Below are 25,575 nucleotides of genomic sequence, written 5' to 3' on the forward strand. Positions count from 1 at the left end.
GATCTGAGAAAAAAAAAATCACATTTGAGCACTTAAGGCTGATTTATACTTCTGCGTCAAGCGCATGCGTATGCTACGGTGCAGCCTGCGCGTTGATGCATAGCCCTACACCATGGCCGTCGGCGTCGCTGACGTGCACCTCTCAAAAAATGTAACTACACGTCGTAACGACGCGTAGTGCAAGCTCTGTGATTGGGCGGATTGGTAGCGCTGACGAGTCTGGGCGGGGCCGAGAGCTGCACGAATGGTGCGAGCCTGATGGAGCGATTGTTTACAAGTGTGGAGTCCCGTGAAGGAGCTCCGGATGGAAAGTTTTGTTTTGTGTTTACCTCATAGTTAAAGTTGTTGCACGGCCGCCGGTTCCTGCCTCAAAATGAGCGAGTTTGAGTAACTTGTACATCCCGGAAGTGTTCAGGAAAAGCAAAACACCAGCAAAGACACTCGACACAGAGGAACATTTACACCTCACTGCCAACTAGCGTTTCGGAAGTGTTAATGCCGACCAACAGAGACAGCGCGCAGAAGTATAAACGCACAGCTACGCGCGTTGCATGCGCCGTGGGTTACGCTGGTTACTTGACGCAGAAGTTTAAACCAGGCTTAAGCCTCGCGGTGTGAACGTAGCCTGAGTGTGTTTCATTAAGTATGTGTCTGTGTGTGTTGACTTACATGAATGTGTCCCATACTGCAGGCAGCGATGAGTGCCTGCTGCAGGGCCCTGCTCTTCAGACTGTGCTCCTGCTGACTCTCAGAGCTCCAGTGCAGCTCCAGCAGACACTCGATGACCTCTGAATGACCCCGCAGAGCCGCATGAACCAGCGCACACTGACCGCTCTTATCCACATGATCCACCTGACACAACACACACACACACACGCACACACACACACACACACGCACACGCACACACACACACACACACACACAGTGAGAGCCTGTAAGATTCAATCGTTTCTTCTTCTAGTGTGTCCTAGTGCATGACAACTGATGCCATATCTGACTCAATCACTGACTACCTTCACATGGACGTCAGTAATCGAATGATTTGCCTTAATCTGAATGAGACAATACTATGATCAAGGTGATTACATGAGCTGCTTTCTGAATGTTACTTTTATGATCCTGTTTTACATCTTATAGTACATAGTTCGTAGCAACACGGTGGCTCAGTGGTTAACACTGTGGCCTCACAGCAAGAAGGTTGCTGGTTTGAGTTTGCATGTTTCCTCCGGATGCTCCGGTTTCCCCCACAGTACAAAGACATGCGCTATAAGCGAATTGAATAAACTGAATTGCCCATAGTACTGGGTTACGACTGGAAAGGTATCCGTTGTGTAAAACATGCCATAATAGTTGGCGGTTCATTCCGCTGTGGCAACATTCTATTGTTATACATGTTGTCTATATATATATATATATATATATATATATATATATATATATATATATATATATATATTAGTGCTGTCAATCGATTAAAAAAATTTATTAATCGCACCTTTTTAAAAAAATTTATCGCGATTAATCGCATTTAAAATACTGAAACTTCTAAAAAAAATGTAAAATTAATGTAAACGCAAGACAAAAACTATTTAAATTCAAAATATAATTGTTTATTAAAATTAAAATTGCAGATATGGAAAAAGAAAAATTATAATAATAAACTATAGAATACAAACTGTTGCACTCATTGTAAAGTTTTATTGCTGTGAGTTGAGAACATTAATTATAGAGTAGAAACAATTTAGCGTAATCCTCCTTTACATTCATCCAGTTGCTAAGACTAGGAGTATCCCGCAAGTGCACAGAGACTCCCAAATGCCCGCAAATGAATGAGAATCTCTCGCAAACCGGTCGTTATATACATTGCACACCCCTCTCCAACGCATCCCTCCTAGCTCTTCAGGTAGCCTATGTCGCGCGCAACTCACCCCCACCGTCCTTCAGGTACGTCTCGCGCACACGCTCCTACTCAGATACGTCGCTCACTCCACCCCTGACACCCCTCAATGGGCCTGACACAGACACACACACAGACACACACACAAACACTGCAGACGTTTTGGCCCCAACGGCCTTCCATACTGGAGCGACTCCCCTCAGATTCAACACGCATGATCACGTTCATCAAATTTGCTTAAACTAAGCGTCCTAAAGTATTACTGTATTTCACAAGGATTCTGACACAACAACGCGAAGCATACGCTTTCGTTGCATTTATAATGAGAAAACATGCTAAACTTGGAGGGCTCATGCTGAAAGGCAAAGTAATGCCCTGTCTTTGACAGCTCGCGACTTCACCAGAGACTTTCTGAGTACATTTACATAAGACACCAATACTCTGATTTTAATATGATTAAGATTAAACTCTTAATAAAAGTCTACCATGTAGCCTAAGCAGTGATTTTATTACCTTAAAGGAACACTGAGTCACGAAATGCGGAGGATTTTCTTTCTGTTCGCCATGCGGTATTAACTTACAACAGAAGTCGAAAGTTAGAAATGAAACAACCGAAATTGCATGAAACTTTGGAGAGCCTGGTGATGCGACTAATTGTTTTATACTGAAACTTGCCTTCAAAAAGTGCTTCCTTGGTCTTATCCACATTTCTTGCATGTTAAACACACGTCCACCACAACAGGAAGTAAAAAAAAAACCTGCATCTGCGTTAATTGCGTTAATTTATTTTAACGTGTTAATTATTTAAAATAATCGCATGCGTTAACGCACTAATTTTGACAGCGCTAATATATATATATATATATATATGTATTAAGGGCGTAACCATACGCGTATTCGTATTGAACTGTTCGGTATGAGACTTTCGGTTCGGTACGCATTGCGAACCGAGCGATTCAATTCAGATTAATATCTAAAAAGATAAAAGGGAATAAGTACAAAATATTATATTTTCAGTGCAACAAGGCTCAACATGGCATCCCAAAAGTTACCTTTACATGCGCACACATGCACGTACGCACACCTGCCTTGTTTTTTTTCCATCAGTTCTTTGTTGTTGTTTTTTTCCTCTCTTTTTCTTCCATTTGTATGTGATCCTAATTTGTGTACCTTTTGCATATTATTACAAAAAATGGCCCTTTAATTTTGAGACAAGTTCAACTGCAGTTCATTTCTCACACTATGCAGGCAAACAGATGATCCTGGATACAGATTCTCAAGCAACAGCCACCTCTGACATGTCATTCACAAACTTTTCATTGACGGTCATGTGACAGTATAGTGATATATTTAGATTTGGGTAACAAAAACTGACAGTATTTGAGTGATTTTAGTGGCTGACCTTGGCTCCTCTTTTGCAGAGCAGACTGATCAGCTCCAGATGACCAGCGGCTGCAGCGTAACAAAGAGCGCTCATGCCGTTTTCTGACAGCACGTCCACATTTGCTCCAAACTCCAGCAACAGAGCCACCATCTCCTGATGCCCGAGGTGGGACTGAACGCACAGCACCGGCCCGTTATTCAGCACTTCTGTACGGTAGTTCACATTGGCTCCTCCCAGCATCAGCAGACGACTCACCTGCGCGAACACACACACATAGAAAAAAATCAACATTAGTTTATAGGGTTAAATGTAAAGGAAATAATGCATTTCTATAAATATATTTCTACATCCATCCATATACAGTATAAAACTACACTACCTGACAAAAGTCTTGTCACCTTTCCAAGTTTTAGGAACAGCAAATAATAACATGACTTCTAGTTGATCATTTGGTCTCAGTGGTGACCTATATAAGACGCAAAGGTCTCTTGATTACGCTTATTTCACCACAATAAAATAGGATCATGCATTAATTTTGAATGATTTAATTAGGACAATAAGCTCTGACTTTGCTTCTAAAATAATGTCCAGTATAGAATATAAAGTCCTGCTGCAGTGGAGACAGAATGAATATTGTGTCTGACTCCATCATGAGCTTGGAGGACTGCATCCATACATCTCTGACATGACTCAAATCACTGATTAATAAAGTCATCTGAACTGGTGAAGAAAGCATTCCTGCAGGACTCCCAGAGTTCATCAAGATCCTTTAGATTCATCTTCAATGCCTCCTCCTCCATCTTACCCCAAACATGCTCAATAATGTTCATGTCTGGTGACTGGGCTGGTCAATCCTGGAGCACCTTGACCTTCTTTGCTTTCAGGAGCTTTGATGTGGAGGCTGAAGCATGAGAAGGAGCGCTATCCTGCTGAAGAATTTGCCCTCTCCTTTGGTGTGTAATGTAATGGGCAGCACCAAACTTGACTAATTTCTGTGAGAGTCTATGCGGGTTCTTATAGGTCTTCTGCAATATTTGTGATGATTGGGATGCAGTTCAAAAGATGATTCAGATGATTCTCCCTAATGTTGTCTAAAATGTGATTTTGCTATTTTACGGTTAATTCTTTTAAAGTGATTCAGTGAATCTGTGTTTTAAGCAATCAGATTAGAACACCTATGTGTATGACGCAGTTAATGACGTTATGTAAGAGTATAATTGTTATTGATTGGTGATTGTAAGCAGTGCGGCCTAGGAACTCATTGCGAGTGTTGAAGCTGGCTTCTGCTCATGAAACTGCAAACTATCTTCAGTAAACTTCATTTATTTATTTAAATCTCCGACTCGGCTCTTCTTCATCTGACACTGTATACCATCCCTACAATATTATTATAACAAACCATTGTTATACAATAACTTGCCTAATTACCCTAACCTGCCTAGTTAACCTAATTAACCTAGTTAAGCCTTTAAATGTCACTTTAAGCTGTATAGGAGTGTCTTGAAGAATATCTAGTCTATATCTAGTCTATTTACTGTCATCATGGCAAAGATAAAATAAATCAGTTATTAGAGATGAGTTATTAAATTATTATATTTAGAAATGTGTTATAGAAATCTGCTCTCCGTTAAACATAAATTGTGGAAAAAGATATACAGGAGGGCTAATAATTCAGACTTCAGCTGTATATATATGATTGTTGGACCGGGGCTGGTTTAGATGCATATGTTTGACAGCTGCTCTCTGAAACATCAGACTTCTCCTTCGAGTCATCTCTGAAATGCAGAGTGATTTTCAGCGCTGCTTGTAATTTCTGCGTGAAACAATACCTCGTCCTGTGCTTAAAGTTCAGCGAGAACAAAGTGCTGATTGGAAAAGCATGCTGATCACAATGCACAGCTTCATTAAGAGCTCCAGCACATTGAGTCGCAGTCATTAATCAGCCTGGATTCTGCCTTTGAGAAGCGGATGAATAACAAACGTTTAATCAGCAGCGAACGCACGACCCCAGAGGCTGCACGGCAAACGCCTGCAAATCTGATTTGTTTTATTTACTAAAACCACACGAGGAGATTTAGACACCACCTTGAAGAAGAGAGAGATGGAGAGACTGAGAAAGCTTTTTTCTTTAATCTTTTCTTTAATTTCAAAAATTTTCTCTTTATACTGTTCTACAAAGATATATTATTATTATTATTTATTATTATTATTATTATTATTATTATTATTATTATCATCATTACAATTATTTTTTTATATATTAAATTAATTAATTTTACTTAATGCATTCATTTTCCTTCGGTTTAGTCTATTCATCAAGGGTCGCTTATTAATTTTATTTATTGATTCATTTACCTAATTACTTAATTATTTTACAAATCTATTCTTGTTTTCTTTTTATGTATCGTATAATTGTGTAGTTTATGAAATAACAATAACATGAATTGATAATGAAATTAAAGGAATGAAGGAAAGAAAGTTATGGAAATTGCATTTTTGTCAATATAGATTAAACTAAAATGAAATTCCATTAAAATAAAATAATAATGAATGAATGAATAAATGCAAATGACATTTTTGTAAATAAATATTGAGCAGAAATTAAATGAAAATAAAATGAAATGATGAAATTAATTAATAATGAAATGAATGAATGCAAATGACATTTTATAATTATGTATTGAGCTAAAATAAAAATACATTCAACTGAACTAATGAAATTAAACAATAATAAATAAATGAAGGAATAAATAGATGAATGAATGAATGAATAAATGAATGAATGAATTAATGAATGAATGAATTTTAAAAATTCCCTAAGTTCCGTTGAGTTTACTGGTAAAGTCGTTCTGTAAATTTTCCGGATATTTACCGGGGGCATAATGAATGAAATTGAAATGACTGAATGAAAATAAACTTTTTGTAATTATATATTCAGCTAAAATGAAATGACAATACAATTAAATAATGGAATGAATGAATGAATGGAAATTAAAAAGACTGAATAAATGAATAAAATTACATTTTTTAATTATATCTTGATCTAAAATAAAATGACAATAAGATTAAAGTATAATGAAGTGAATGAATGGATGAAAGAATGCATGAATGAATGAATGAATGAATGAATGGAAATTGAAATGACTGAATAAATTAATAAAATTACAATTTTTAATTATATCTTGATCTAAAACGAAATGACAATAAGATTCAAGAATAATGAAGTGAATGAATGGATGAATGAAAGAATGAATTAATGGAAATTGCATTTTTAAAGTAAATATTGAGCTAAAATGAAATTTCAATAAAATAAAAAAATGAATGAATGAATTAATGAAACTGAAATGACCGAATGAATGGATGAAAATTGCATTTTGTAATTATATATTGATCTAAAATTAAATAACAGCAAAAAAATAAATGAATTAATGGAAATCACATTTTTGTAATTGTATATTGGCTAAAATGAAATGACTAAATTAAATGAAATAATAAATCAATGAATCAATCAATTAATGAAAATTGTATTTTTGTATTGTATATTGGCAAAAATTAAATGAAATAATAATGGAATGACTAAATGAATATGACATTGTTGAGCTAAAATGAAATTACAATAAAATAAAATGATAATTAAATTAAATAATAAATTAAATGAATAAATTAATTAATAAAATGAATGAATGAATAAATGAATGGAAATTGAATTTCTGCAATTATATGTTGGCTAAAAAGAAATGACAAAATTTAAAAGAAAATAAAGAATGAATGAAAAGGTGAATGAATGAAAATGGCATTTTTGTAATAAAGAATTAAGCTGAAATGACATGAAAAAAATGAATTCATTAAAAAGACAAGTTTGTAATTATGTATTGAGCTGAAATGAAATGACAATAAAATGAAATTATATAGAAATGAAATAATAATGAAATGAATGAATGAATGGAATTAAATAGAATTAGGATTTTGTATTTATATATTGCAATAGTAGTTTCCCAGGAAGTGACGATTATTATTCTCTTAAACAAACAAGACTACGGATGTTTACTGTGATATCCTAATTATGCCCATCAAGTACATTTGCAACCTTGGATGGAAACAGAGCTAGTGAGTCACACTGACAGCAGCTATTACATGAAGATGAAGGCTGCATACAGGTGAACGGCTTAAAAAAACACACACAATGGAGAAAATGATTGGGAAAAACATCCACACCAAAGACTGCAGAAGCAAACAGTGTGTGCTAACCTTGACGTTGGGTGTGTAGAGGTTTCTCAGGGAGGCTAAAGCAGCAGAAAGACCATCAGTGCTGCAGCTGATCCACAAGGCCTGCAGAACACTAGACGACACGCCGGTCTTCTTACTCAAACCCTTCAAAAGAGATGGATAAGCACACTCCGTCAAACACATACAGAGAGATAAACATTTATGCATTTGAAGGTCCCGTGAAGTCCTTTGAAATGTTTATTTTTTTTAATCGATGTCTGACATAATCTCAACTGAAACATGAAGAGAGGGTGGGGCATATATTAGCTCCTCCCCTTTAAAAAAGCCAATAGCATTTTGTTTTGTTATCACAGCTCTGCCAGTAAGGGTGACTGAACTCAAGCTCATCAAATGAAAAGCAAATGAGAAGTGTGTTGAAGTGGGCGTGGCATGTCAGACACTAGAGAGCATTTGATTGGTCAGAAGATTTGTTGAGAAACTCAAGTATATCAAGATGTTAAAACAATTATTAATCAATTTAGGCGTAAATGACAAAATTTGGATGTCTATATCAGGTTTATATCTTCTAAATGCAAATTCTGTCACTGTTTTAGAGCACACTAGCTTATGGATATCTTTAAGACTAACAGACTGATCTAAAAAAACTTTATATTTAATTTTAACATTACTTTACAAAACAAGATATACAAGATGTTTGCATTTTAAAAGTGATATGTGTTTCAAGTCCGTCATATAAGTCTAATACCGATAAGAGAGAGGAGTGATATGAAGTTCAGACAGGCTGATAGAAAGAATGACAAAATTAAATGATTGAATGGACGATGAGAAATTCAGAGACAAACACGACAGACAGACAGACAGACAGACAGACAGACAGACAGACAGACAGACAGACAGACAGACAGACAGACAGACAGACACAACAATACAGACTGATAAAAAAGACAAACAGAGGCAAAGACAAAAAGACAGTCAGACATGTGGACAACTTAAAGACAGACAGATTGACCGATACATAGAACGACAGACAAAAAAAAAACAGAAAATCAAAAAGAATGACAGATAGACAGAATGAAAGACAGACTAATACGAAAAAACAGACCAAAAAGAAAGACAGACAAAGAGACATGCATACAGAATGAGAGACAGACAGGCAGATTGAATGACAGACATACGGACAGATAGAATGACAGACAGAATGAAAGACAGACAAATACAGAGCAGACCAAAATAGAAAGACAGACAGACAGACAGACAGACAAATAGAATGACAGACAGAGAGACAGACAGACAGACATACAAATAGAACGACAGACAGACATACATACATACATACATACATACATAATGAGACAGAAAGAATGACAGACAGACAGATAAACAAATAGAATAACAGACAGCCACACATTATGACAGCCAGAACAACAAACAGACATACAGAATGACAGACAAACAGACAGAATGACAGATGATCAGACAGACAGACAGACAAATAGAATGACAGACAAACATAATAACAGACAGACATAATAACAGAAAGACATAACAGACAGACAGAATGACAAAAACAGACAGACAGACAAATAGAATGACAAAGAGACATACATAAAGACAGACAGACAAAAGGAAACAATGACAGGCAGAACGACAGAGAAATAGAATGACAGACAGACATGCAGAATGGCAGACAGACAAACAGACAATTAGAACGACAGACAGACAGAATGACAGACAGACAAACAGACAATTAGAATCACAGACAGACAAACTGACAGACAGACAATTAGAACGACAGACAGACATACAGAATGACAGACAGAGACAAATGGACAGACAGACAAATATAATGACAGACAGACAGAAATACATAATGACAGACAGAAAGAATGACAGACAGATGGACAGACAGACAAATAGATTGACAGAAACACAGATAAACAAGTAGAATAGCAGAGACATATTGACAGACAGAAAGAAAGAATGACAGGCAGAACGACATAGAAATAGAATGACAGACATACATAATAACAGACAGATAGATAGACATACAGACAGTATGACAGAAACAGACAGACAGACAGATAGACAGACAAATAGATTGACAAACAGACATACATAATGACATACAGAAAGACAGATAGACAGAATCACAGGCAAAAGGAAACAATGACAGGCAGAAAGACAGACAAATGGACAGACGGACAGACATACAAATAGAATGACAGACAGCCACACATAATGACAGAGAGAAAGAAAGAATAACAGACAGAACGACAGACAGACATACAGAATGACAGACAAACAGACAGAATGGCAGATGACCAGACAGACATACAGAATGACAGACAAACAGACAGAATGGCAGATGATCAGACAGACAAACAGACAAGACAGACAGACAGAATGGCAGACAGACGACAAATAGAATGGAAGACAAATAGAATGGCAGACGGACAGACAGAATGACAGACAGACATAATGACAGACATGCAAAATGACAGACATACAGAATGACAGCCAGACAGATAGATCGAATGACAGACAGACATTCAGAGTGAAAGACAGACAGACACCTTGAAGATGTGTGCTTTCAGGATGTGATGTCCCAACTCCATCGTCTGCTGTCTGTTTAACTTCCCCTCCTGCCTCGACAACATGAAGGCCATCAGTGCGTGTCCACTCCTGCACACACACACACACGCAGACGCACGTAAATACATGTCCCACAGCACTCCTCATCTGCCTTAAAACACACTAAAATAGAGCTGAAGATCTGTGCCCGAACACGACTTCACCCGACGGGCTTAATTTCTATCATTTTAGACGGGGTCCGGTCGGGCCAGGCTTGCGCAGTGAATGTGATGCATTTCGATTAGCGTGGGAAAGGAATCAAACCATTAGTTACAACATTAAAACCCATCCCTGCAAAGGTGAAACAAATGATGACGGAGAAGTCAAAGAGAGCAAATTTTGACTGCGGTCAGGCCAGCTGCCAGTCCAAAAAGAATGGCCATTCTACCCTTTCTCGTTTTTGGGACCCTTTCGAAAGGGTGCCGAAAAAGTGGTACGGTTTGGTACGCTTATTGACAGGGGAAACGGCCATAAAAGCGTACAAAACCGAACAGTACCGTACCACTCAGTGGAAACGGGCCATGTGAGAATCAGCTTTCCTCCTATTTGGTGCATGACAAAACTGAAAATTCTGTGCGACTGCCACAAGGGGGCGTATTCCAACAGTCGTGTCAGAATGTCATGTGCAGTCGAAAGTCGGCTTCAGTTTCTTTGCAAGTGAAATTAATGGATCGGATAAGGGAGACATCCAAAATATGTACTGTTGGTGTGCCTTTAGGAACAAGGTCGGGAAACACTGCCCTATAGGACTCTAGAGTTGTGTCATATAAAATCGGATTTTCAGACACTGTGAGAATCAGCTTTTCTCCTATTTGGTGCATGACAAAACTGAAAATTCTGTGTGATGGCAACAAGGGGGCGTATTCCAACAGTTGTGTCCGAACGTCATGTGCAGTGGAAAGGCGGCTTCAGTTTCTTTGCAAGTTTCTGTTTACAGGCGCTCAGTGGCTTTATCAAACCAGTCTGAAGTGCTGCTTCTCACATTTTTATAAGCAAATACGCACTTGGTGTGAATGAACCCTTCCTGTGAGAACAGCAGTACTGAACACAAGAGCCTTTTCAAGTCGCTTTCTGCCTTTCTAAATATGCCACATTTGAATGCAAAACCAACTCAAATTAATTTGAGGTCAAATCTCCTAATCTGCGAGATCAAATGAGCTCCTCTTGAGGTAAATCATGGCCTGCGAGCTCTGTATAAAGCGGCATTTGATGCAAGGCAGTGAAAGCGCTCTGTGTTTGCTCCGTCTGGATCGGCGCCCCTGTTAAACACAGGAGAAGGCAGGAATAGACGGCTTTAGTGTTCCCCGGCTCTCGCTGGTGTTAATTAACCCAGCTTCATTAAAAGGCCACGCATGAATGCCGCCGCTTTGATCAGCTCTACATCTCCTCTCCATTAAACTGCTTTCTTTTCTCCCTCTTTCAACAGGGAACTTTTCTACAAGTCCCTCAGTTTCAGAGCCAGTATTTCTAGTCTGGACCTGGAGAGAGTTCAGCCGATCAATGGGACACCGATGGGCCAATCAGAGATCCAACAGACCACAAAAGGCGGACAGGAAGCAGACAGAATCCCAATTATAGCCAAACTGCTAAAACTGCAGTCTAGAGCTGCGTCCCAAATCGCACACTTATGCACTATTCTACGCCATTTTGTAGTATAAACAGTGTAAGTAGTGTGTTCACACTGAAAACTCTAAACATAATAAGTGCACTTTAATTACCCGGATGATGCAATCAATCAGCCGCTAAAATGAAGTGTGTAATGATGAACACTTCACGCACTCAACGACCGCAGGTTTGCTAACGTAGCGGAAGGGGCGGAGCTATCGGACGCACATATTGAATAACTTTATTCTGGATGGTGAACGCAAAATTCTCCTACGAGAGTGATTATAGCGCCTCCCGATGGTGAATGCGGTTACATTCACGGCAGATATTATTTGGTAGTTCAGTCGTTAATTTCACTGATTTGGCGACCGTCAAACGTCATCAAGGAAACGGTATGAATTTCCGCTTAGTAAAAAAACATTAGTGTGCCATTTGGGACGCCACTACATACATACACTATCCTGTTGAGTGTGTAAGTGCATAAGTACATAGTGCATGAGTGCATAGTGTTTAGTGTGCCATTTGGGACGCAGCTTAGGGCCGCACAATATATCGTTTCAGCATCCATATCGCAATTTGTGCACCAGTAATAGTCAATGTTGCGTCCGCATTATGGTTGATCAAACATCATTCAAGACACATTGGATTTGTGTAGTCACTGCTGTGTTTAAAGTGAAACTAAGCTCATTTTAAAGGTTCAGGACACCCTGGAGAACCTTTTTTTTTTATTAACAGATTTGTGTGTGTTGAGCATCAGTTAAGGGAATGTTAGCAGCTGTCAGCTTTAATTGTGGGGAAAACTGGATAATTTTGAGCTTTTGTCAGCTAATTTCAGCTTCCGGGTTTAAAATGATTTTTGGGGCGGGATCAAAATTGGCGACGAAGCGCAGTACTGCAAGTGCAATGATGACACGTCAGTTTCTCATTATTATTCATATTGGAGTTTCTTATCCTATGAGAAGAGCCGGCTGCTTAATTATTCATGAGACCTGCCAGACCTGCCAGAGTCAAGCCCGAGCTGTGAGACATGGACCCACGGCACAAAGCATTTAGCCGTTTATGAAGGCTCATATGTGTTTGTTTCCATGATCCACGCGGTTTGTTGCATGTTTTTCCCCGCGATCTTGTCAGGGCCGATCATACAGCAAAGCTGTGTGTGCTGCAAGCATTTTTGTCGGGAGAGCAGCACGAGAATTAGAGAATGGCGGACGCTGTCTTTTATCAGGAGTTCGTTCACATTCAGACACATCACTGTGCTGCTGTGTTCGCCTAAATCCTCCAGATTACCAGCAGGGCTAATGGTTAAAATAGACAGGTCAGGAGACCTGCTGCACTGAGTCTGCTGGATACGGGGATTGAGGGAGAAGTCCTTATTTATGGTGTTTATATGAACACACTTATCTTTATAATGATATAAATTGTGGTTATGTGTATGTGAAATTGCGAATAACAAATGTAGCAGGGCATTAAATCACTGTTAATTTCTTTGCATTTTATCTTTGTAAACTATAAACTCATGCGTCTCCTCACGGTTTGTGTCTCATTTTGTGAGCTAACTGACAACAAAGTTGTTCGCTCACCTTCTCCCCTGCTGGCTACGCCCACTCCTGCCCGATGCTTGCAGAGCTCCATGCCCATTAATCATGCATCTTTTGAAAAAATTCTGAAGTAGACTTTAACCGAAAGTGGGGGGTGTCATGACCAATAAAAGTTTATTTTTTTACCATTTTTTAAAATTCATTCAACCAAATTAATGGATCTGGCAGGAGCTCGTTTAGGTAGTTTTGTGAGGATAAAAGCCTTTGAATATTTTTCCAGACACATTTAGCTGCTAGAAGTTAGTCAGATCACATTTATATGTTCTTCTTAATGCCAACTGTGTAAATAATCATCGATGAGATGCTTATGATAAGCCGTTGTTTGTTTACCTTCCAAGCTTTGCGTGTGCCTGTGAAACAGCCTGTGAGCGCCTGCACACGCACATATTATGAACATCTCGACATGCGAAAGTGATCCTGCGAAAGTTGTTCACAATATTGATCATTCACAGAGTTTGTAATTTAGTCAAATGTTTACAAACACAAGCGCAGCCGTTTAGAGCTCATTTCTGGTTAATGATGTCAGAATTTACCGGTATTTTGGAATGGATGTGTGAATGAAAAATTCCGTAACGTCCTCGCCTGTGTGAACAGCGCTTTTTTGAATATACCGGTAAAGTCGTTCCGGAAATTTTCCAGATATTTACCGGTATCACCGTGTGAAAAGGGCTAGTGATACTGGTAAATATCCGGAAAATTTCCGGAACTACTTTACCGGTATATTCAAAAAAGCGCTGTTCACACAGGCGAGGACGTTACGGAATTTTTCCGGAAAAGAGCATTCACACATCCATCGCAAAATGCCGGTAAATTCTGACATCATTCACCACAAATGAGCTCTAAACGGCTGCGCTTGTGTTTGTAAACATTTGACTACATTACAAACTCTTTGGATGGATCAGTATGAAAACATATAGAGGAACGCTTTCGCATGTTGAGATGTTCATGATATGTCAAAAGCTTGAAGGTAAACAAACAACGGATTATCATAAATATTTTATCGATAATTATTTACACAGTTGGCATTAAGAAGGAACATAGAAACATCTGACTAACATCTAGCAGCTAAAAGTGTCTGGAAAAATATTCAAAGGCTTTTATTCTCACAAACTGTGCGCACGTGAATGCGCCTGACTGTTCTGATTGGCTAAAGCAGACATTTCACGTCAGCACGTTCTAGATGTGCATGCGCTCTTTCCGGAAATCTTCCTTCTGCATTCACACATCGCAGCATTCCGACAAATTACCGGTAATGTTACAACTTCTCTTTCGGAAAATAGCCAGAACGAATTTACCGGTATTTTCAAAAAGGGCCTGTTCACACATACAGACCTTTCCGGAAAGGTCTGTATGTGTGAAAGGGGCTATTGTTGCAAGTTTAATGACTTACAAAACTGAATGACTCAATAAAACTGATCTGCCTGTTTACATGATAGTCACATTTATATCTGATTTATTTCCACATTTGAAGAGGGTCTGAAACCGATCTCTAAATATCTGTGTTACGTGGGTCTGTGTTATTTAATCTATTTATTGCTGGTTTGTGCTTGCGATCGAGTTCTAGGAGGAGTGTTTCACCCGGCTTATCCAGGATTGGATGATGCCCGTGACGTCACTGGGGATTCCCACTATATAAGGCTGACAGCAATGGCGTCTCTGTCTCTCTCTATCTTGCAGTCTCTCGCCCTACCTCAACTCGGTGGTGGCTTGCGCTCAGGCGGTCTGGCTGATGGTGCTCCGCAAGCCAGGCGATCATCTAGATGCCGCTCAATTAAGTGTTTTGTTCATGTCAATCTTTTGATTCTTAGTTCGTGATGTGTTAACTAGTTTGTTTACTTTGATACTTTGTTTTGTAGCAGGTAGGGGTTTATTTTTCATAGTCACGTTTTGTTATTTATTTAGTTTAGCGAAGGTAAGCAGTGGCCCGGAAGACTCACCTTTTTTTTATTCCTTTTCACGGGAGTTAGGTAAGATCTGTCCATTTAAAACAGTTTAGTCAGAGACCTGTTTACCTTAGCTGCCCTACCTGTCTACTTGATTTTTGTTAATGTTTTGTCTTTTGAAAACTTATGATTTACGGAAAATTAAACGTATTGACGGAACGTCAATTTCACAATTCAAACGTCTGTGTCTTCCATATGTTCGGCTCAAACCTTGATTGTTGTTGTTATTCGAGCCAGTTTTGAGTTTATGCCGTAACAATCTGAATGCATGCGTTTTTTTTGCTTTTTTTTCGTGTTAACACGGTCATAGAACAGATTCGATCTGTGTCACATATGAGCAAATAATCAGAATTGGGTCGCATTTACCTGGCAGTGTAAACGGAGCCTTGGAGATGCTAATAATCTAATCTAATTCAATTATTTATGCTAAGCTAAGCTAAACGTGCTCCTGCCAGACCCAGAGATCAGCTAAATGGATTCAAACATGGTAACACAACTGTAGCTGGAAGATGAGCCCATTTCCCTTTATTAAACTGGGGTCGCCACAGCGGAATGAACCACCAACTTATCAAGCATATGTTTTGACGCAGCGGATGCCCTTCCAGGTGCAACCAATCACTGGGAAACATCCATACACTCTCATACACACTCATACACTACGGACAATTTAGCCCACCAATTCCACCTATACCACATGTCTTTGGACTTGTGGGGGAAACCGGAGCACCCGGAGGAAACCCACGCCAACACAGAAACGCCACCTGATCCAGTGGGGCCTCAAACCAGCGACCTTCTAGCTGTGAGGCAATTGGGCTACCCACCGCGCCACCGTGTCGGCTGTCATTATTATTAGTTTATAATAATAAAAAAAGTGTTTTAAAATGATGGCTAAAGTTACAAAACACAACATTTTACTTAAAACATTTACAAAAAATATTGAACTTCATGAATATTTCTAACTCATTTCAACTTTTAAGTCTTAAAACTGTTTTAAAGTGATTTAACTCTCAGATAAGGCTACATCTGGTAAGATTCGCCCAGTAACATCTGACTGTTATCAAAGCTGTGCTGGTTATATATTTCGACGTAATTAAATAAGAGAAAACGGGATGTTGCAGAGGCATTTTAAATCAGCCCTGGCTTTCATCATCATCAAGGAGATCAAGATATTTCATTAGCGGCTGTGAAGACAGATCTGGCGTCTCACACACACACACAGCAGAATAATCAGCCTGTGTTCAATCTCACACACTCCTGTTCCTGTTTTAATGAAGCCAGTAAATTCAGCTGTGTGTCCGCAGATCAACACAGATGAAAGACAGCAACATCCGCAGCTAAATATCAAATATGTGAATGAAGTCAGAGTGTTTTACTTTATTAAAGCATTAGAGGCGCTTCGGTGTGCTTCTTCCACTGTGATGAATGGAGCTAGAAACTCTGAATTCACTGCAGGACTCCAGAGTGTTAACAGAGCTGTCAAAGTAAACACGTACATTAAGTGTGTGTATTGTGTATTTATTTTATAAACCACGTTTACTGTGTAGGGCCATACACCCAAAGCGCTTCAGTTATGAGCGCATATCTATCTATCTATCTATCTATCTGTCTGTCTGTCTGTCTGTCTGTCTGTCTGTCTGTGTGTGTGTGTGTGTGTGTGTGTGTGTGTGTGTGTGTGTGTATATATATATATAGTTGAAGCCATTATTGAAGAATTATTAGCCCCCCCTTTTGATTTTTTTTCTTTTTTTAAATATTTTCTCAATGATGTTTAACAGAGCAAGGAAATTTTCACAGTATGTCTGATAATATTTTTTCTTCTGGAGAAAGTCTTATTTGTTTTATTTCATTTAGAATAAAAGCAGTTTTTAATTTTTTAAACACCATTTTAAGGTCAATATTATTAGCCCCTCTAAGCTAGTTTTTCCCCCGACAGTCTACAGAAAAAAACACTGTTATACAATAACTTGCCTAATTACCCTAACCTGCCTAGTTAATCTAATTAACCTAGTTAAGCCTTTAAATGTCACTTTAAGCTGTATAGACATGTCTTGAAGAATATCTAGTCAAATATTATTTACAGTCATCATGACAAAGTTAGAATAAATCAGTTTTTAGAAAAGAGTAATTAAAACTATTATGATTAGAAATGTGTTGAAGAAATCTGCTCTCCAATAAACAGAAATTGGGGGCAAAAATAAACAGTGGGGCTAGTGTGTGTGTGTGTGTGTGTGTGTGTGTATATATGTATATATATATACAGTTGAAGTCAGAATTATGAGCCCTTTTTGATTTTTTTTTCTTTTTTAAAAATTTCCCAAATGATGTTTGACAGAGCAAGGAAATTTTCACAGTATGTCTGATAATATTTTTTCTTATAGAAAAAGTCTTATTTGTTTTATTTCAGCTAGAATAAAAGCAGTTTAGAATTTTTAAAAAACTATTTTTGGGACAAAATTTTTAGCCCCTTTAAGCTAAAAACCTTTAACCTTTTAATTTTTTTTTTCGATAGTCTACAGAACAAACCATCGGTATACAATAACTTGCCTAATTACCCTAACCTGCCTAGTTCACCTTATTAACCTAGTTAAGCCTTTAAATGTCACTTTAAGCTGTACTGAAGTGTCTTGAAAAATTTCTAGTCAAATATTATTTACTGTCATCATGACAAAGATAAAATAAATCAGTTATTAGAAATAGATTTTTAAAACTATTATGCTTAGATATGTGATGAAACAATCTTCCCTCCATTAAACAGAATTTGGGCTAAAAAATAAACAGGGGCGCTAATAATTCTGACTTCAACTGTATGTATAACTTTTACTAATAATATATCTGAACTTTTTTTATATATATTAACATTAACGTTTTTGATCACCAGCCACTGTGGCTAGTAGATTTTCAACATTACTAGCCACTTGCCATATTCACTAGCCACAATTTTGTGGCTTGGAAAATAGATTTTGTATTAATAACTGTGACTTTGACATGCTAAAATGACTTGATTTAGATGTTGTGTTGTCCACATGCCTCATTTATTTCACTGTCTGAGTGTGTTGTGTGTGAGCTTGCTCACTGTGCATGAGCAAATGGGTTGTGTCGCATTGCAATTGGTTTTTATGTCACATGACTTATTTAGGGCTCAATGTTAAGGATTTACCAAATTTATCTCTGACCACACCAGAAAGAAATAATTATTTCTTATAGCCATATTTTAAATGTGTCAAAACAAGCAAATATATAGCTGTATACATGCACTTTTTATTAAAAACATCCCACAAGTGATAATGAAAGGAGATCATGTGCCTGAGAATAATTCAAACGAAACCACTGACTGCTGCTGCTGCTTACAAAAGGTGTGCTGCTTACACGAGCATCGCTTTTTGTCTACTCTATTTCAAAGAGAACCGCTCGCACCAGTTACGCTTCCTCCACACGGTTGTTTCACGCAAGTAAACGGGAGCGCGCGCACGATTTTTAACAGAAGCATCACGTCACCTGTGCGCACGAGTAATCATCCTCTCATAAGGTATTCACCTGCTTTTGCTCGCGAAAACACAGTTATTTTTGTCAGTCGTGCTGCTTCTCGATTCAAAGATCACATTTGCACGCATAATGGGCCATCCTTATTGTCGAACCCTGCTTTAAGAAGACTACAATGCAAAAATGATTTCCAACCTGCCAAAGTGGCTAGTGGAGGTGTCTGTCTAACCCGCCAAAGCTGAAATCTACCCGCATTTGGCGGGTGTTAATGTAAAGCCCTGTGTATATATATATATATATATATATATATATATATATATATATATACATACAGAGTTGATACTAGAATAAATAACTAAATAAATAAATCCTGAGATCATACATGGCCCTGGGGTATAAATAATTTCAGACTTGACTGTATTTACTAAGCATAGTCTTACATTGTGTCAAGTATGGACTTTAGACCTGGTATGAAACTCTGCATCTAGTCCCCAGTTATTTCGTCTGGTAATCAGTACTCAGTGATTCTCACCTGGGGTCACACAGGAAGTCTGAACTCTCTCCATCAGCTCTCCACACCAGCCATTCTCTGAAGGACGGATGGCAGAACATGCGTGTTTTATCCCTCCGTCTGATCAGGAAACAGGACAGCGTCTCCATCCTCTGCTGGAAGTCGTCCCACTCCAGCTCCCCCCTCTGGCTGCCCGCGTTCAGCGCCTGAAACAGCTGCTCGTCCGTCAGCGGGTGCAGAGACGCCAGCGCCACGTTCAGGACGGGGACGGCCCGCTCAAACGCAGAGTTACTCAGAAACTTCATGTTGCACTGCAGCAGATAGAGCTCAGAGAGAGACACGGGCACTACTTTATAGCTGGCGCTCTTGATGACCAGGTGACCCCTTTCGAAAAGGTCAAGGGTCAGCTTGAGGTACAGATAGGAGCCCTGGCTGCGGGAGATCAGGTGCGAGCTGACTTTGCTGACGATGACGGGATCTGATTTGCCGTTGAGGGAGATGTTGCTGAGAATGTTCGAGCTGCCACTGATGCGCTGCTGGATGTAGGCGTTGAGGTCGGTCCCGATCTCCTGGTTGTCCGGGAAGTCATCCAGACTGATTTTGGAGAACGGCATCAGGCTGGTGATCTCCTGAAACAAACAAAAAACAATAATAAGAAGAGATGGGGAAGTTAAAGTCCACTATGATGGTGTTTCTCAACCACATTCCTTGAGAATGACCAGCACTGCATATTTTGGATGTCTCCTTTGTCTCTCACACCCATTACAGATCTCTCAGTCTCTGCTAATGAGCTGATGATCTGAATCAGGCGTGTTTGATTAAGGAGACAAGGAAAATGTGCAGAGCTGGTGATCCTCCAGGATTGTGGTTGAGAAACACTGCACTACGATTCGTTCGTTCATTTTCCTTCTGCCTAGTCCCTTTATTCATCAGGGATCGCCACAGCAGAATAAACCGTCAACTTATCCAGCATATGTTTTACACAGCGGATGCCCCTTCAGGCTGCAACCCAGTACTGGGAAAAACCCAAACACTCTCACATTCACACAAATACTGCACACTACAGTCAGTTTAGTTTATTCAATTCCCCTGTACTGCATGTGTTTGGACTGTGGGGGAAAGCATCCGGAGGAAACCCACACCAAACTCCACACAGAAATGGCTCAGCCGGGACTTGAACCAGCAACCTTGTTGCTGTGAGGCGACTGTGCTAACAACTACACCACCGTGCTGCCCCCTGCATTATGATATATTTTAAACTTTAGTTGATGTGTAATGTAGTTGTGTGAACATATTTGATGTAAGAGAATGTCGGGCAACGAGACAAAGTTGAGAATCCTTCAACTTTATGCAAATGAAGAGCAACTTTCTTGAGCGACAGCCAATAGGACCACCAGTAGAGCTCATGGGATCCTCCATGGAACCAAATGAGTGTACCGAGACCTGCTTGAAGAGGTGGTCTCGGTACGCTTTCAAACGAACCCTGGAGCGGTTTGTTTGTGGTGAGAATATGATCCGTACTAAAACAGGTCCAACCGCAAAAAGTACTGCGCCTTTTGGACTAATCCAGCTGCCGTAGGCCGATGCGCTGTGCATTATGGGATATGGAGGAAAAATATTTGTTGACAGCGCTTTACCAACAGAGAGAGAAAGGGGAAGACATTACCTGATGGATCGTTGGTAATATTTCCGCAAGATGAGCATGTCGCAGTTTAGCTAAATTAATTCACGCCTCCTCCTGAAGTGACGAGCGATGCATTAAACACTGTTTTCCAGCCGCGGCCGTGCTTCATTCTCGAAATGTATAGTTTGTCAAAAGCAGGGATAGAATCAGTCAGCGCAGTCGTCCCTCCAGAGTAAAAACAACATTTTGTGTCTGCGGATTTTGTTTACTTGTGGGAGTTCATTGGCATTTTCCCACATGTGAATTCTGACCAATCAATAAGCAGTTTAGGAAATCAATTCAACAACATCTGGCCAATGAGAGACGTGGATTTTGTCAGATTAAGGGTGTCACAATCCTCCAATTCCTCGATTCGATTACATTTTTGATTCTAAAGGCACGATTCGATTTGATTTTCAATTATGTATAATGAATTAATTAATGACCAATTAATTATTTGTAGCCTACCGTTTAAACTACCTGACCTGCATGGTCTTTGTTTTACCCATAAACAAATCATACAGTAAATGAATAAAGGCAAGATACACACATAATTACCACCTGTCAATCACTTTTTCTGCAGGACTCGTGAATAGGCAGTGATCTGTGTCGTTATAATGGCGTCGGTAAAAAAGACGCACAACCAACAGGAACCAGCCAACAGTGTCTGAGGTGTTCACTAAAATGACTAAGTACAAGTGAGTGAAAGATTGAAGCAGTCCTCTGACTGCCTGGACCTGCTGTCTCGAGCGCAAGGCTGTGAGTGCGTCTGTGTCTGTGTGGTCACGTGATGTGCATTTCCAGAGGTAGTGAGGAAGGAGGGCTGCTCAGAAATGCTACACGCCACTGTGGATGTCAAATCGTTGTCGTTCTAAAATGCCATTTAAAAACAAAGACAGTGTAAACAGGGCCTGAGTGTGTACTTTTTGCCAGCGGATTTGCAACGGAGGCAGGCGGAGGATCGCGATGCTGGTGTTGTCTATCGGACGAACCGTACGTAATACGTACATAGCAGAGCATGCAAAACTGTGTTTTTTTTGTCGACAACACGAACGTTGTCAACATAACTCACTGGAAATCCAAAATACTTATTGCACACCGCCGACTTCATTAAAAGAGGAGAGGGTTTAAGCTCTGTCGACGGGTCTCCTGCTTCTGCAGTTTAACAAGCTCTTCAACAAGCCTGTTTTTTTCCCGCATGGCAAGCCAAGCTGACGTGACATGGGGGTGTGGCAGCATCGACGATTCTATTTTTTGATTCGATAATCGAAATTGAGCATAAATTTTGATCGATTTCGATTAAAAATCGAAATCGTGACACCCCTATGTCAGATGACTGCATTTTGGTTCTTTTCAACTGGTTCAGACCAAAGCCAGCAGTGTGGTGTGAAAACGACCCAAAGTCAGCAGAAAATGCAACAATGTATCATTTATTACCCTTGGTCTGGACCAAATAAAGTGAACTACAGATGTGAAAACACCCTGAATAACAATAGAAAAGTGTTCTGTCAACATCAACATCAACAGGTGTTCATGAGTAGTTAAGGATGAGTTAATAGTGATGTTCCCCTCCAAGTAAAGTCATGACTAATTTATTCATTAACAGCTCACGAGTTCATGTTGGTTACATTTAGTTTAAACTTAAATGTACTAACAAGTAATTAAGGTAGTCGTTATTTACACATGAACTCATGTGAGTCATGCAGTAGTTAAAGTTGATTCATGATTCGTGCATACCTTAACTCATCATTAATTCATAATAAAGTAATGCTTCATTTACATATTAATACATCATTATTCATGTACTGTTATTGTAAAGTGTTACCCACAGATCTGCGTTTGCAGCAGGTCGCCACCCAGAGCAACAGGCGGCTACAAAGCCACTGCTAGCATGAATGATTATGGTTTGTTTACATTATTGAATTGCACCATTTATTTTTACATTTTCAGCCAAAAATTACTAATTTTGATGCCATTTTCCAAACCGTATGGCATTATTTGCTTCAATTCTTGTATTTTGCTATAAAAATGCACAGAAAGCATGCCAACTTTTGAGTGAAGACTTCAAAAATGACGCAACAGATAAAAGTTACACACAGAAATTAATCAAAGTTTTTTTTTTTTTGCTGAAGTTTTAAAGATCTCCTCTATTCCAACATCTCCATCTGAACACTGCTGAGGTAAAACCGGGAGCGTAGATTCAGAGGGAAATATTCATCAGTCGTGAGGATAAACATGAACGTCTCTCTCATGAACGTCTGTCATCCTTCTCTATCTGGAAACCTCTGCCGCCCGCTGACTGTGCACTGAATTATGGGTAAACTTGAAAAGAGCTCCACCCTGCAGAGTCACAATCATACGAGACGACAAATCTAAATCTACAGCTCACTGTGACAGAAACACAGCTCCACACGTACAGACACTCTTCAATCTCTGATCTAACACATACTGTATCAAACACTGGATGATTCTGCTCTGCTAGTCAAGCTCTCCTGTTCAAGCTGTCAGTCACACATACACACACACACACACACTCCTCCAGTCTGTATGGAGGGTCAGTGTTTCTCATTAGAGCCACGAGATTCTCCTGTCCGCAGAGAGGCTGGTCTGGAGTCAGTCTGAAACACAACCCTGAGGCTGACAGAAACAGCTCACTCCATCTCTCCACCAGACTAAACAACATCTTGTATTGTGGAGGAAGACAGAGAAGACTTCATATAACCTTGAAGAAAAGTGTCAGTTATAAAGCCGCTTCTTTCTTTCTTTCTTTCTTTCTTTCTTTCTTTCTTTCTTGCTTTCTTGCTTTCTTGCTTGCTTTCTTGCTTGCTTGCTTGCTTGCTTGCTTGCTTGCTTTCTATCTATCTACCCATCCATCCATCCATCCATCTCTCCGTTCTTCCATCCATCTATCTGTTCGTCAATCCGTACATCACTCTCGTTCATCACTATCTATCTATCTATCTATCTATCTATCTATCTATCTATCTATCTATCTATCTATCTATCTATCTATCTATCTATCTATCCATCCATCCATCTACCTATCTATTCATCCATTCATCTCTCCGTTCTTTCATCCATCTTTCGTCCGTCATTCGGTACATCACTCTCTATCCATCCATCTATCTTTCTGTCTGACCATCCATCTATCTACCTGTCCATCCATCTATCCATCCATCCATCCATCCATCTCTCTGTTCTTCCATCCATCTATTCGTCCGTCATTCCGTACGTCTCTATCTATCTATCTATCTATCTATCTATCTATCTATCTATCTATCTATCTATCTATCTATCTATCTATCTATCTATCTATCAATCTAACCTTCCATCTATCTACCCATCCATCCATTCATCTCTCCGTTCTCCATCCATCTGTCCGTCATTCCGTACATCTCTCTATCCATCCATCCATCCATCCATCCATCCATCCATCCATTCCTCTATCTATCTATCTATCTATCTATCTATCTATCTATCTATCTATCTATCTATCTATCTATCTATCTATCTATCTATCTATCTATCTATCAATCTAACCTTCCATCTATCTACCCATCCATCCATTCATCTCTCCGTTCTCCATCCATCTGTCCGTCATTCCGTACATCTCTCTATCCATCCATCCATCCATCCATCCATCCATCCATCCATCCATCCATCCATCCATCCATCCATCCATCCATCCATCCATCCATCTATCTATCTATCTATCTATCTATCTATCTATCTATCTATCTATCTATCTATCATGTTCATCTGTCTGACCATCCATCTATCCATCCATCCATATGTCCGTCCATCCGTCCATCCATCCTTCCATCTCTCCATTCTTTAATCCATCTGTCTGTCCGTCCATCTCTCTATCTCTCTCCATCCATGTATCTATCCATCCAACCAACCATCCATCCATCCATCCGTCCGTCCCTCCCTCTATCTCTCCATCCATCTCTCATCCATCTATCCATCCATCCGTCTCTCCAAATATCTATCTGTTCATCTCTCCATCCAGTTATCTATCCATCCATATGTTCGTCTGTCTCTCTCTCCATCAATCCATTTCCTCTATATTGTAAAATTTAAATTAATATATTCACAGCAAAATACTTTGAAGACTTTGAATAGAAATGCAAATTTGGCATCAACACAAACACACATTTTACAAGTGAATAATGAGCCATATTCCAAATATCATTGGAATGTATTATTAGCATCAGAACAGAATCAGCATCAATCATATCTCTTAAATATCAGTACAAATTCATATCTCACCAGCAGGTTTGTCCTGACAGTGACGATCAGTTTCAGCCAGCTGGGGAATTTGGGGATGATTTTGGTGATGAAGGAGGCCACAGTGTCTCCATAGTCTGGTTTGTGAAACTCTGCCTCATTCAACCCATCAACCAGGATAATGCAGTCTTCCTCCGGGATCTTCCTCTCTGGTGAATAAAATAAAAAAACACACTGAATTACAATAACAACAGCATTCAGTAACCAGGATTATATGCTTAATGTCAAACTGAATGGCTGATTTCACAATTAACACTCACACAGGTGAGTGGGTTTGACAAACCACCTGTGTAAACACTCTTCTCTCCATATGCACCGGACACTTGACTTAAATTCCATGGAT

General features: G+C 39.2%; 1 protein-coding gene across 7 annotated transcripts in view; it reads right to left on the reverse strand.

The window, feature by feature from the left end:
- tanc1b (tetratricopeptide repeat, ankyrin repeat and coiled-coil containing 1b) overlaps positions 1 to 25,575 on the reverse strand; it is a 317,932-nt gene that overhangs the window by 32,001 nt on the left and 260,356 nt on the right. For all 7 annotated transcript variants that reach the window (XR_012385665.1, XM_068223687.2, XM_021479050.3 and 4 more), the window contains 6 exons: positions 25,215 to 25,381; positions 19,301 to 19,908; positions 10,085 to 10,193; positions 7,533 to 7,655; positions 3,303 to 3,539; positions 670 to 852 (listed from right to left, as the gene is read on the reverse strand). Coding sequence is in view for 6 of the 7 variants with exons in the window: in XM_068223687.2 (XP_068079788.2) it covers positions 670 to 852; positions 3,303 to 3,539; positions 7,533 to 7,655; positions 10,085 to 10,193; positions 19,301 to 19,908; positions 25,215 to 25,381 (1,427 nt within the window). In the remaining variant the exon portion in view is untranslated. The remainder of the gene's footprint in view (positions 1 to 669; positions 853 to 3,302; positions 3,540 to 7,532; positions 7,656 to 10,084; positions 10,194 to 19,300; positions 19,909 to 25,214; positions 25,382 to 25,575) is intronic.

Source organism: Danio rerio, chromosome 9 (assembly GCF_049306965.1).
Source record: "Danio rerio strain Tuebingen ecotype United States chromosome 9, GRCz12tu, whole genome shotgun sequence".
In the NCBI taxonomy this organism is placed as follows: domain Eukaryota; kingdom Metazoa; phylum Chordata; class Actinopteri; order Cypriniformes; family Danionidae; genus Danio; species Danio rerio.